The sequence below is a fragment of the Montipora capricornis genome, chromosome 8 (genome assembly GCF_036669925.1).
Source record: "Montipora capricornis isolate CH-2021 chromosome 8, ASM3666992v2, whole genome shotgun sequence".
In the NCBI taxonomy this organism is placed as follows: Eukaryota; Metazoa; Cnidaria; class Anthozoa; order Scleractinia; family Acroporidae; genus Montipora; species Montipora capricornis.
The window spans coordinates 49,086,977-49,099,476 of NC_090890.1; the positions used below are offsets into that span (position 1 = coordinate 49,086,977).

The 12,500-nt window shown below is 40.6% G+C and overlaps 1 protein-coding gene across 1 annotated transcript in view; it reads right to left on the reverse strand.

Annotated features, from left to right (window-relative positions):
- LOC138060501 (RNA demethylase ALKBH5-like) overlaps positions 1-3,306 on the reverse strand; it is an 11,153-nt gene extending 7,847 nt beyond the window's left edge. The window contains exon 1 of the mRNA XM_068906301.1: positions 2,570-3,306. Coding sequence (XP_068762402.1) covers positions 2,570-3,264 — 695 coding nt within the window. The 5' untranslated portion in view covers positions 3,265-3,306. The remainder of the gene's footprint in view (positions 1-2,569) is intronic.
- Positions 3,307-12,500: the final 9,194 nt, after the last annotated feature.

A 12,500-nucleotide genomic window follows, 5' to 3' on the forward strand; every position in this document is an offset into this window, starting at 1 on the left:
GAAGTTTGGACTGTGATCGAGGGGCCTGGAATGAATAATAAAATATTTGGACAGAGAGTGGCCTGGGATGAATATTAAAATATTTAATTATAAATTATCATGGTAAGTCTGCATGATCTGCTTGTGTGGTCAAGTGGATAAGAGAGTGGACAGATCCAGAGGTAGGGAGTTCAAGTTCAAGTTCGGGTGAGTAAGAAAGAAAGTCTTGAGTATACTGTGGACATAAGGATATGCAAGGAGGGGGGCCACCTGGAAAATAAGAGGGGATAGAACTGTGAAAGAAAGGGGGCTTGGATACAGGTGATGGGGAAGATGAGGGAGGGGTAGGAAAGTAGAAGAAAAGAAAGAATAACATGTTCTTTTTTAGACCCCGTAAAAACCATGCCCCTGTTTTTGGAAAATCCCTTTTTTAGACAGTTGATAAAAATAAACCAGTACAATTAAAATTGTACCAGTTCAATATATTCTGTACCAGTTCAGAAAAAATTGTACCAAAGAAACAAATAATGTACTACAACATATCCACAGTTCCAGAAATCAAAGAATACAAAATTAGTATCCCATGAATATTTAACAAAGAAATTATGAAATTGCTGTCAAAAATGGGGGGGCCGACTTATACACGGGTATATATGGTATTCAGTGAAGCACATCGACGGTGGTTAATGTGACAATGCCTTTCAAAGTTTGAAGCTACGCGTACCCTTGTTTGATAAATTTGAATGTGACCTATCTAAAGTTATGATTCACAGACCTGGCATTTTGACGCTCCTGTCTAGTGACTGCATGAGGGGTGATCAAATGTTTTCGCAAGAGCCCTTTTAAATGCCAACAATTTGCTGAAAGGGACTCTTGCGCTAACATTGGATCACATCTGTTCAAGACAACGACAGGAGTGTTGCTTGGGTCTTTGAATCTTACCTTTCTAAGCTTCATTTAAATTTATCAAAACCAGAGTAGAATAGAGCTACAGTATGTCTAATTGTCCACTTGGTTTTGATGTGAACTGTAACTTTTGGGAGAATACCAGTCACAATGGTGCATACGTGTGTTATCAGAAAAAATTCAAAATGGGGCCTTTTCAGTCCACATGATGCCAATTGGTTGTACCTTTTAAAAAACAAATGGTATCATAATAAATTCTGTCGTTGTTCAATGATATGAAAATAAGTGGCCCGACTAGCATTTATCTGTAAAACAAGCGAAATTGCATAAAAAAATAATGCATAAGCTAGAGGAAATAATAATAGGGATACAGTCGAACCTCCATTATCCGGACCTCGATTATCTGGATTTCTCGATTATCTGGACTTTTTCTCTGGTCCCAAGTTTGTCATGAATATTTATTAGTTATCATCAAGATCCCTAGCCATATTCTTTTTAAAACTACAGTGTTGAAAAGTAAAGTAAACGCGAGTTTGTTTCTCTTTCAAAAAGCAAAATAACACATCGAAACTAATGCAGAACTTTCGAATGAGTTCTGATTGGCTTAGAGGTGCTTTGTTGCTAAGCGAAATTTCACGCTCTATTGGCTCGTTCGGCAAACAAGCTACGCTACGTCACGAATGTTTATTCACGATCATCATGTCTTTGAAGCGTAAGCGATCCGTTCTTTCGATAAATGATAAACAGGCTATAATTTTGCGATTAGAGAAAGAAGAAAAAGGAACCAATTGGTCAGTTAGTAAACGGCAGATATCTGATATCCGCAAGAGCAAGGAAAAGATCATGACATTTGCCGACACGTGTACAGGTATTCACAACGGACAGTGAAGATGTAGACCATACTGTTTTCCAAATGATTTGCAAATGTTTTGTTTCACGATTAAATGTCGCTTTCTTAATGTAATCAGTTTTTGTTCCTCGTTAATATTCATATTCTCCATTATCCGGACCCTCGATTATCCGGACTATTTTGTGTAGTCCCAACGAGTCCGGATAATCGAGGTTCGACTGTAATAATATTACTATTCTGATGAAACACAGGGTTTCCTTGGGGAAAATGTTTCAAGTCAAGTCTTAACTGGAGTCCTTTCTGAAAATATGTGCCGATGTGAGGAGAGCAGACTTAAGTATTGTTCAGATTAAATTCCTATCATGGCTGAAATTGAGCAAAAATAACGTAATATGGAATTGGAAAGGAAGTCAAGTGGTTGAAAAATGCAGGAGATAAATTAAATATATGACATGTACATGTAAGCTTGTATCAGGCAGAAAGATTCATTCTGGTAAATAATATTCCATTTATGTTAAACGTCATTACAGTATGTTTGTTTACTTAGAAAATGAAAACCTTTTTCTGCAGAAACTAAGGGCAGAAATAAAATCATGGATACAGGAAATAAATTTGAATGTTACGAAAGAAACCGTGTTGCGTCACCTAAAACTGTAGCTTTAAAGTTTGAAGGCCTGTCTACATCTTTACTATCCTTAAAACCATAGGTATCACAAGGATGTAAATAAATAATTATGAATGATAAATATACAAAAATAAATAATTGCAATAGTTATTTACAAAATAAATAAAATGTTCCTGGAATCATAATTTAATGTTGCGATTCAAACTCACCTTAACGTTGTTACACAGCCACGAGGAAGCGGTAGTGTTAATACCGGAGGTGATGTGCGAATAGGTTTAAATGTGAACTTGCATCCGAAACTCAAGGACGATTCGCTGAAAAAGGAACAAGAAACGATGGGTCGATCGAAGATATGCGGAGGATCGATGTGTGAAACAATACACCCTCCCGGTTGATAGTCGTTTATGACGGCACTGTTCACGAAACCTTTTGGAACAAGTCCGGCCTTTTCGAGACGCGAAACGACCAGCTCGAAAATCCACTCCGGAATCTCGTCCACTTCCCCTCGAGGGAACAATCTTTCTTGTCCGGGACCCCTTTCCGCTAACTGTTTTCCATACGTATAGCCCTCGCCGAAGAAATATTTAACTCTTAAGGGAGCTCTGTCAACTGTCTTTTCCCTGTAAAAACCTTTGTTTGCAAGTTGGACGATTTCGTTGATTTTCTGCTCAATTTTTACGCATTCCTCTTTGTCGAACAAGATTCGCTGACGAATTCCCTGATGAACTTTTTGCAATTCAACGTCTCTATCATACGGCGAATAACGCCGATGCGAACTAGAGATTTGCTCTCGTTTGCGCTTTCTACTTTCCCAGTTGTGTTCTGTATGAGATGCAGAATTCTTGTTGAGCTTTTCTCTCAAATCTGAATACTTCATTTTCTCGTCTAATTCATGGCCCGCCATCTTGCCCGCATCTTCGATGTTTTTTTCCCTGACCTCGTTGCATCGATTCGTCTCAGTCCTACAGACGAAGACAGGCAAATGGAGACTGGCGATCAGTTCCCAGGATCTCTCTTTTCTGTATTCATCCTTTGCTTAATCCTTTGCTTGCGCTTCGCAATGATCCGTTTGCCTTTGTAATAACATCTGCAAATGGTTAGACTCTCTACTCTTCTAGTCTTCTAGTCTTTGGGAGTCAGGATGGCTTAGTGGTTATTAACCATGCCTCTCACCTGTGCGACCCGGGTTCAACCCTGGCCTCGAGGTGGTATGTGGGCTGAGTTTTGGTCGATCTCAATCTGACTCTGAGGGTTTTCTCCGGGTACTCAGGTTTTCCTCCCTCATGAAAATCGACTCACAGTTAATAAGATCCGGGCGGATACCCTCGAAAGGGATAACCTCTGGCATCTCTCCCTTTCATTGTATGAAAATGAATAAAGTTTCCATGACATGTTTCTTTCTTTCTTCCTTTCTCGTATAAGGACGATAAACCGTAGGCCCCGTCTCAGAACCCGTCAATGTTTATAAACCTGTGGGACGTAAAAGAACCCACACACTATTCGCAAAGAGTGGGGTGTCCATGTACCTGTAGTCCCTGCTGTTGTGGTCTGTCTTCTGTGGTGTATCCGCATGGTTGAGAGGGTAAATGCTTGAAGATGCTAAATCGAGCTATTCTAAAATCAGAGGGTAAATGAAGATATGATATGATATGATATGATACAGCTAATTGGCCTAGTACCGGTAAGAAACTAGTAGTAATCAAGAATTAGTGAGGTGCATTCAGATTCCTGTTTTGGGTTTTGTCATCGACGAGGCATTTGAAAGGAGTTGTCAAGAGGGCTCCTGAACTGTAGTTGTATATTTTAGGGAGAATCATTTCAAGAATAAAAAGCAGCGATATAAAAGAATGACATTTGGACGGCTTCATGCCATCATTCCCAAATTCAAATAAAAAACTTTTGGTGAGTTCATAATTATAGTAAAATGTATGTAAATGTCTCAGTGCATATGGGTAATAAGAGAAAATAAAATAAAATTAAATTAAATTCCAAGCGTGGTGCCCCTGAACTGTCAAATAAAAAGTTTTGCATGTGTTTTGCATGTGTTTTGAATTTGAGAATGATGTCATGGAGCTGTCGAAACGTCGACCATTCTTTTATATCGCTGCTTTTTATTCTTAAACTTAAATGCTTATCGAAAACCTTAGTTATCAGAATCATTTTGTACCCTTATCTAGAACTTATTTAGTAATGAAGGTATCACATGGATTATAACTATTTTATTAAAAAATAATGGAATACATGTGTTATTTAAATGCAATATCAGCTTTGTGGGATTTGAGTAGCCTTTCTTGCTGGAAAGCGTGACTCTTACCTCACGCCGTGAATGAGCATTTTTAGCTTTGCGTGACCGGTGAACGAGGACACTGCTATTATTCCGTGATTCGAGAATCTATCCATGTTTTTTGCGTACACGGGAATTCGGTTTTCGATTTTTCGTGATCCGTGAAATATGCTTTTACTTGCTCGTGATTCGTGAACCAAAGACTGTGCGGGACTGACTGCCTACTTTTTGGAGATTTTAGCTAATTGATTAAAGAATTAAAACGCTCGTAAACTGGGTGCAATAGAGATATTGTAGAAGGGTAATAAATAAACAGCGTGTCAACGTTTTAGGGCTGTGCGATATTCCAAACTCGAGTTATTCTGCAAAGGGTGTACCACTCAAAATTATAGTGTTTAGTAGTTGGTGTAGAGGGACACCAACATGGCGGCCGGAAACCAGTGGAAACATCTGGAGTTTACTTTGGCTCTCTCAAAACACTTTTCTCTCTGCTAAACATAAAATATGCAAGAAACCCATGAAGGTAGCTTCGTAGCGACAGTTAAACAGTCCAAAGGCAAGAAAATATATAAATGTGGGTTGAGTTTGTTGCTTCTCTACTCTGCACCGGGAGGTTTTCTCCGGGTACTTCGGTTTCCACTTTCCTATTTTGTGTTAATTGTTAATTACAGTTTACAGTGTCCCCAATTAGTGCTCCAGCGCTAGAACGACTGGATACTTAAATGAGGAGGGGGTGAATAGGTTCGCGGATCGGCGGATTTGGCTAAAAATCTACTCGGTTTTCGGATTTTGAGGACACATTTTGCGGATTTGCGGATTTTGAACGCTCTGCGGATCACGGATTTCTGTAATATTTCAGCGTGGATTATGGATTTTGTTTGTTTTGAAGCGCAGATCGCGGAAATTAACTTGGCGCTCTAGGTGTTTCAAATTTTTTCGAATTCTGCCTGACTTTAGAAACTTTAGAACTAGACTAGATTACAGTGGTTATCAGTAAAGCCTGGTTTTCAATAGCGACGCAAGCACAAGCATAAGAGCGCTTATTTCACCGTGAAAACGAGGTTTCACTCATGTCTAATATACACCAACGGCAGTGGCGGATCCAGACCTTGAGCTAAGTGGGGGGGGGGGGGGGGGGGGGGTTTCCGTTGGTGAATATGCATCTCATTAAGGAGACTTTGATTATTTCCCCATGTGATCTAGCTGGGTACAGGGCAATTCCGATGGTCCATTTTTGGTTCCTTTGTTCGATTGGTACTAAAAGAAAATGACGTCATTCCAATGGTTCTATTGGTGCAAAACATAGAGATATAAACTTTGAATTTAGTAGTAACAGGACAGGTAATTTGGTAATATAAATCTCGCTATTCTCTTATTTACATTATACCGTTTCTTTGACAGGAGGATTACAGCGAAATGAAAGCACAACTTTGTCGCGAATTTTCTATGATAAAAACTTGTTCAGAAATCCAAAATCAACGTTAAAAGCACACACCAGGCCTACTCCTGAGTATCTGGCTACAAATTGTTTCATCTGGCCGCGCTTCAGCCATTCGATGAGGGACAGTCTAGTGCTTCTCAAGTTGCCTCGCTTATGCCCAAAAAGCATAGGCCTTATTCACGATAGCGGCCATGTTGGTTTTCAAATTGTCATGCAAATTAGCCATGTGTTATGCTGGGGGCAAACATTGGAAAAAAGGAAAATTTCGGAAAATCGGCTCGTTGAAATATTGAAATAACATTGCTAAAAGTACATTTTAGAATTTAGAATTAAGTACCTTTTATAATAATTTTATATCTTTTGATCGCCTCCGACATTTTGACTTTCTACTTCGTTATCTGCTCATTTTTCACTACAAAAACATCGAAGTAACTTGTGTAATCATTCTATTTTACTACTTACATGATAAACATTCAGTGAATGTGAAATAAATCATCTGTGTGTCTAAGATGTTCGTTATAACCTCTCGAACTTGCGTTGTTTGCCCCCTCAGAAGAGTGTAGCTAATTTGCATGATAACAGCAAATCCCGTGACATGCGGCCATCGTGAAAAAGGTGTATTCTGGGTAATTCTGCCATTCCATGTCAAGGAAAGACTCCCGATTCTCATTTCATAGTTTTTTTCATAAGTGTCGGGCCACTCAGAATTCAATTAAACTAGTGTTACCCATTGATATCATAATTCCTAGGCCAAGTATCAGAGGCTCCCCTTGACGAGCCATGTTGCTTTCAAGAGTAACACTGCTATCATGAGCACGATCATAGAGCGACGTGATCTATCGGAACCTAAGATGGCAATACAGACGGGCAAAATCTCCAATGAAGTGACAGAGGTTCAGTCGTATCCAGGTTACGACAACAAGATCGTCACCGTCATTACAGGTGTCATCTGCATAAAGACTGAAGGTCTCAAAGAGGAAAAGTATCACATTCATGACCAGGAGCCTACCATTCTAACACCGAGGGTGCGTACGATTGGGAAATACGGATTTAGATCTTAAAATCTGGATCTTAAGATTTCCAATCGAACACAAAATTTGAAAGCGGATTTTGTCGCAGATTTCACCAATTGGAAATCCATGTCAGGAAGGATTTCAATTACTCAAGTCCACACAAAATCCGTTTTCAGTGTTCGATTGGAAATCCGAAGATCAGATTTTAAGATCTAAATCCCAATTTCCCAATCGAACGCACTCTGGGTTCTATGGCGAAAGGGATTCTCACAGACCAAGCTATTTTTGGACGAGTCCTTAAATAAGACTTGGCTTGCGTGAGTGACCATTTTCAATCCCATGCATGGGTAATAATTTCTCATGCAAAACTTATGATTAGCTGGAACGATCTGGTTTTGCAGGAAGACCAATCTAAAAACAACTCGGTTTGTAAAAACGGCCTTGCAAAAATACAATGAAGTTGTACGCTTCTAGTCATGGCCTCCTGATTACATCCGAGAGAGTGTAGTAGTAGTAGTGGTGGTGGTGGTGGTAGTAGTAGCAATAGTGGTCGTAGTGGTGGTGGTAGTAGTAATAGTAGTAGTGGTGGTGGTGGTAGTAGTAGTAGTTGTAGTGTTGATGGTGGTAGTAATAGTGGTGGTGGTGGTGGTAGTAATAGGGAGCTTTAGCAACGACAACGGCGACCACAACGATAACGTCACAAATTTGCATATTTAGTGGGCAAAAACAATAGCTTTGCACGCTCTGCACGTGCGTTTTTCGTTTTTGTCCATTTCGTAGCCGTCGTCAGCAAAACAACAGGGAATTTAAGATCTACGACGGCGACGGTCGACGAAAACGTCACCTCAAAATATAACTTGGCTCTATCGTAAGTCTTTCGCGATTATTCAGTCTAGTTCGCGTCGTACAATGTAAGCAAAGTCTCCTAAAAGCAAATCGGTACGGGCGGTTTCAAATTTAAAATAGAGAATGAAGGATTCTCTGTTGCATGCTTACGTTGTCGTCAAAACTTCAAATTTGGTGATTTCACGTCGTCGTTATGGAGAGGGCCGCAAACATACTTGCTAAAATCCATGCTGCACATGCAGCACGATTATTTATGCTCTTTTAACCAATGATATTATTGTTTTGTTGCGTTGTCGTAGTCGTAACCGTCGTCGTTTCTTAAATTCCCTAATAACGTGAAATAGCCAAATTTGAGGTTTTATGGAGGAGGACTTCAGCACTTGAGGATAAATTTTCATTTTCTCCCCTAAATTAAGCTTGACTCAAATCGGTTTCATTCTTGAGGGACTGCCACACCATTGTCACGTTAAAAAGCTTGCAATAGTCTCGAAGTGATAGCAATAATGGGAATTTTTGTTTTGAGATGACGTTCTCGTTGCCGTTCCCGTCGTCGTTGCTAAAGCTCCCTAATAGTAGTAGTGGTAGTAGCGTTGGTGGTGCATGGTGGTAGTAGTAGTAGAAATGGTGGTCGTCGTAGCAGAAGTGGTTGTGGTGGTGGTGGTAGTATTAGTAGTAGTAATAGTAGTAGTAGTGGTGGTGGTGGTGGTGGTAGTAGTAGTAGTAGTAGTAGTAGTAGTAGTAGTCGTAGTAGTTGTACGTAGTGGTAATAGTAGTAGTAGTAGTGGTGGTGGTGGTGGTTGTAGTTGTTAAAATCTGAGTGGCTAAACTGCGGGAATCGAAAGTAATGTTATTTCGGGTAACCGTAATCAGGCGTTCGTCGGGAGGAGGTGAAAAACGACTACGTGCGAGACTATTACAGAGAAACTACCTTGAAAAAAAAATAATTGCAGCGAAAGTGCAATGAACCCCATTCCCAGGGTCTCTTTGTCGAATGAGGTTGAAGTGCAATGGCCAGGCGATTTGGACCACCCGGAGAAACCCACATAATGTTTAATTTGGAAAGGCTTCTCTTACCTTGTATCGTCAATCAATATGCAATGTCTACGATTACGTTGCAAATGCATGAAGGCACCTTCTAATTTACGCGGGAAATGGGAATACAAAAAAACTAGATCTATCGCTTTACCCAGGGGCACTAGTTATTTGTTCCTTGTTTATAGTCCCGGAATTCCGAAGCAGTGTAATGGTTGAGGTTAAAAAGGGATTGAATTAATAAAGGCTACAGTGTAAAGACCTGTGCAAACACAAGATTATGTGGTTGCATCTGTTTGCACGAGGTTTCCACGAACAAATGCTTCGAGTTATTGCTGGGCAGTAAAACATCATAGGAACAGTAAATGTACATACAATCAACGAATCAATAATTTTAAGAATCCCATGCAACTGGACGGAGGCAAACCAGTTGGCTATTTGCAGCCGAGAAGTTGCACCATGGTCTGATTACCTGGATCAAATTCAGTCAACTAGTGGTGAGAGCGGCTCTTGAACCCAGGATTTCCGGATCTCTCTCTTGACTACTGGGCCGCGACGATCACTTCTACGATTTTTATTCATTATTATATACTCAACAAAATTACTCCATCGCTGTGTTTCCATAGCAGCTTACGCATTGCACTCTTGAACCTATTAGAGAGCTTTAGATTCTAGCACGAGAACGATTACGAGTACGAGATTTTCTCATTGACAACGGTGAGCGCGCGTAAACCAGCGTCATTTTGGCGGGAAAAACGTGATATTGTCGACGTCGTTATTTTAGTACGAGGTTTTGCAACAATGTCGTCGTGTCAAAACAAGTCAACAACACGGTAGCAGTTTTGGCATTTTTCAATCAGCAAAAAGGCTCAGTTACCAGCAAAAAGAATAACCGAGCAACCTATACTGCACAGAAATGGTAAGATTAATCGTACGGGTTTCAAATTTGCTAAGTATTTTCCCTAAGAACGGACAGTCAAAACTCGTACTCGTAAGTTCTCGCCGTCGTCCTAGAATCTGAAGGTCCCCATTTTTGCATTCTCCATTGACGACCAATGCAGGAGCTGGCCAATCGATACCAGAAAAGCGATATTCTGTTGAGTATTCAAGGGGACCCACCGAGGATATAGTTCAAAACCACATTGTTAATAAAACGAATTTTAGTATTTAAACGGTAGATATACGCATATTTTTATCCCCTAAAAATTTTTCATCTGTTCGGATTTCCTAGCTGAAAGTCTAGTGATCCAAAAATTATAGGGAGCAAAACGTACCTTTTCGAAAATCTCAGCCACAAAAAAGGCTCCCGAAAACAGTTCTAGGTGAGCTTTTTAGGGCAAAAATCCGTTTAAAATGGGCAATTATAAAATCCTAGGACAGACAGGCAAGCAAGAAATTTTACAACAAATGTTCCGAAAATTCTAGATCTCAAATCGTCTTCCCAGCAGACGTTGGGTGCCCCTGGGTATTTAAAAATTATTCTAAGAGTGCGCGCTGGATATGAAGTGATAGATATATAACCAATGAGGCACGTAGCCAGAGCTCTAAAGTCTTAAAGTTTCCAAAGCGTGAGATGCTTGCTGGAGATTGCACCAAAGGCGCAAGTGTCCTGTGTTTCTTGTGCCGGAGGCGTCAAACAATTCTGGGGAGGTTCGGAATTTCTTTTATAATTTGCACTTTTCAGATCGCTGGAAATGCACCGTCGAGTCCGCCATTTTGTTTCTTTCATGCTGCTTGCTAAGAGAGCCCATGTTATTATGGTCAGCCTGAGCTAACATGTCGGCCTATAAATCGTATATTAACGGGTGAAAGTCCTGAAGAAACAAGAAAATTGGTCCCACACGAACAGGTTAAACCTTGGCCGAAGTTCAGTGCCAGTGAAGGAATGAATTCGGAATTCATGAGCACTTCTGAACGCTTAAAAGGTAGAGTTACCTTTGAGAAAAGTGCCAATGCGTGAGAAATGGTCGTGTCGGCGTGAGAGCGTGAGATTGCATCGAAATGCATGAGACTCAATCTCAATGCGTGAGACTTGAGAGCTCTGCGTAGCGCCGATTTGGTTATAATCATTTCATATCCAGCAAGCCCGTGGTGTTCCATCGATTTCTACCTCGGTCAATTCCGGTCCAAAACGGCTTTTGTCGGGCATTTTTTCTCAGCGCTGTATGTCTGTGCATACGGCACCCGCGTCCGCAGTGCGCGTGGCAGTCAAAACTGTGCTATCCTGTCAATCATTTGCCCTTTCGCCGGAAACAGCGCATTTCTGTGCGTAAATGACGTTGTCAATCTACCCTGTCGAAGGACGCCATTTAAGGGCGTTTCGCGCCCACTGCAACTGCGCATTTTTTCGCGCATGTCACGCACACGTCATGCATCGCAGACCACGAAGATAAACACGATGCTAAAGGTGCAAACATTTTCCACAAGAATGGAATGTGAAAGCGTGTGGCATTATGGGATAGCTGTGGACCCAGGGCTTCTCGGAAATGTCACGCAATGGCGTGACAGTGCGAATAAACAAATCACTTTGAGAACTTCGCAGCGATTTTACTCTCTTGAATGCTCGGGTCCCCCCATTTTTCTTTCCATAGATCACTTGCTTTCATGATTTTGTCCATTTTAAAAAAAAGCAAACAAAATCTGTACGTGAGAAGTTACAAATATTTCGCCTTTTATGCTCTCGTGCTACCGAAGTTTTCTTTCTTAGACTAGTATGCGTCGTTTTTCAAGGTCTATTTCACCTCAGAAAAGACATCAGCTGCAAAAGTTTGTTAAGTTATATTAGTTATGTTGAATTGAGTACGTTTACCTGATCTAAATTTCACTAATGTAGCTTTTTTATTGCTGACAGTTGTAAGCTAAGATCGTCTTAAAATAACGCAAGCTTCTAAAAGTGCACCTCATGATCTCGAAAACGAGCACGGTGACCCCCCATTTTTTTGCCTTTTTGGCAAAAGTAGATCATTACCTTTCTTCGTGGCAAGTTTAAAAAATATCTGTACGTGGGAACGTTTCGGGCGCGAACGTCCTTAAGTCTTTTTCGCAAAGTTAACACAAATAAATACATTATCAATACAGTTTTCACGTCTTCTTTCATTTTATTCGAAAATACTAGACTGAAATAGTTTGAAAAAGCACAAATAATAGCCGAAGCACAATATCTGATGTTCGCTCGCTGACAACCCAGTTGCTACAAAATCTTTTAAATGGTTTTCTGGCCCTTTGATTGCGAACAATTGAGGTGACGTCGGACACAATTTTTCCCTCTCGTTGAATTCTGATTGGTCAATCTGAATTTCAGTTGCTCTCGCCGTATGCATGGATGAACTGATAGCCTGTGTCCGGCGAGCCAATGAAAATACTGGGAAATTGATATCCGTAGTTCAGTTTTTAATAAATAATAATATAAGCTCTTTGTGGTTGCAACCCGAGCACGTGCGCTGGACCGTGCGGCGAAGAGAAAGGACGCATCAAAGCTGGACGCGCCCTTACTAGTACAAAAGTTCATGACGGTCAGTCAACCC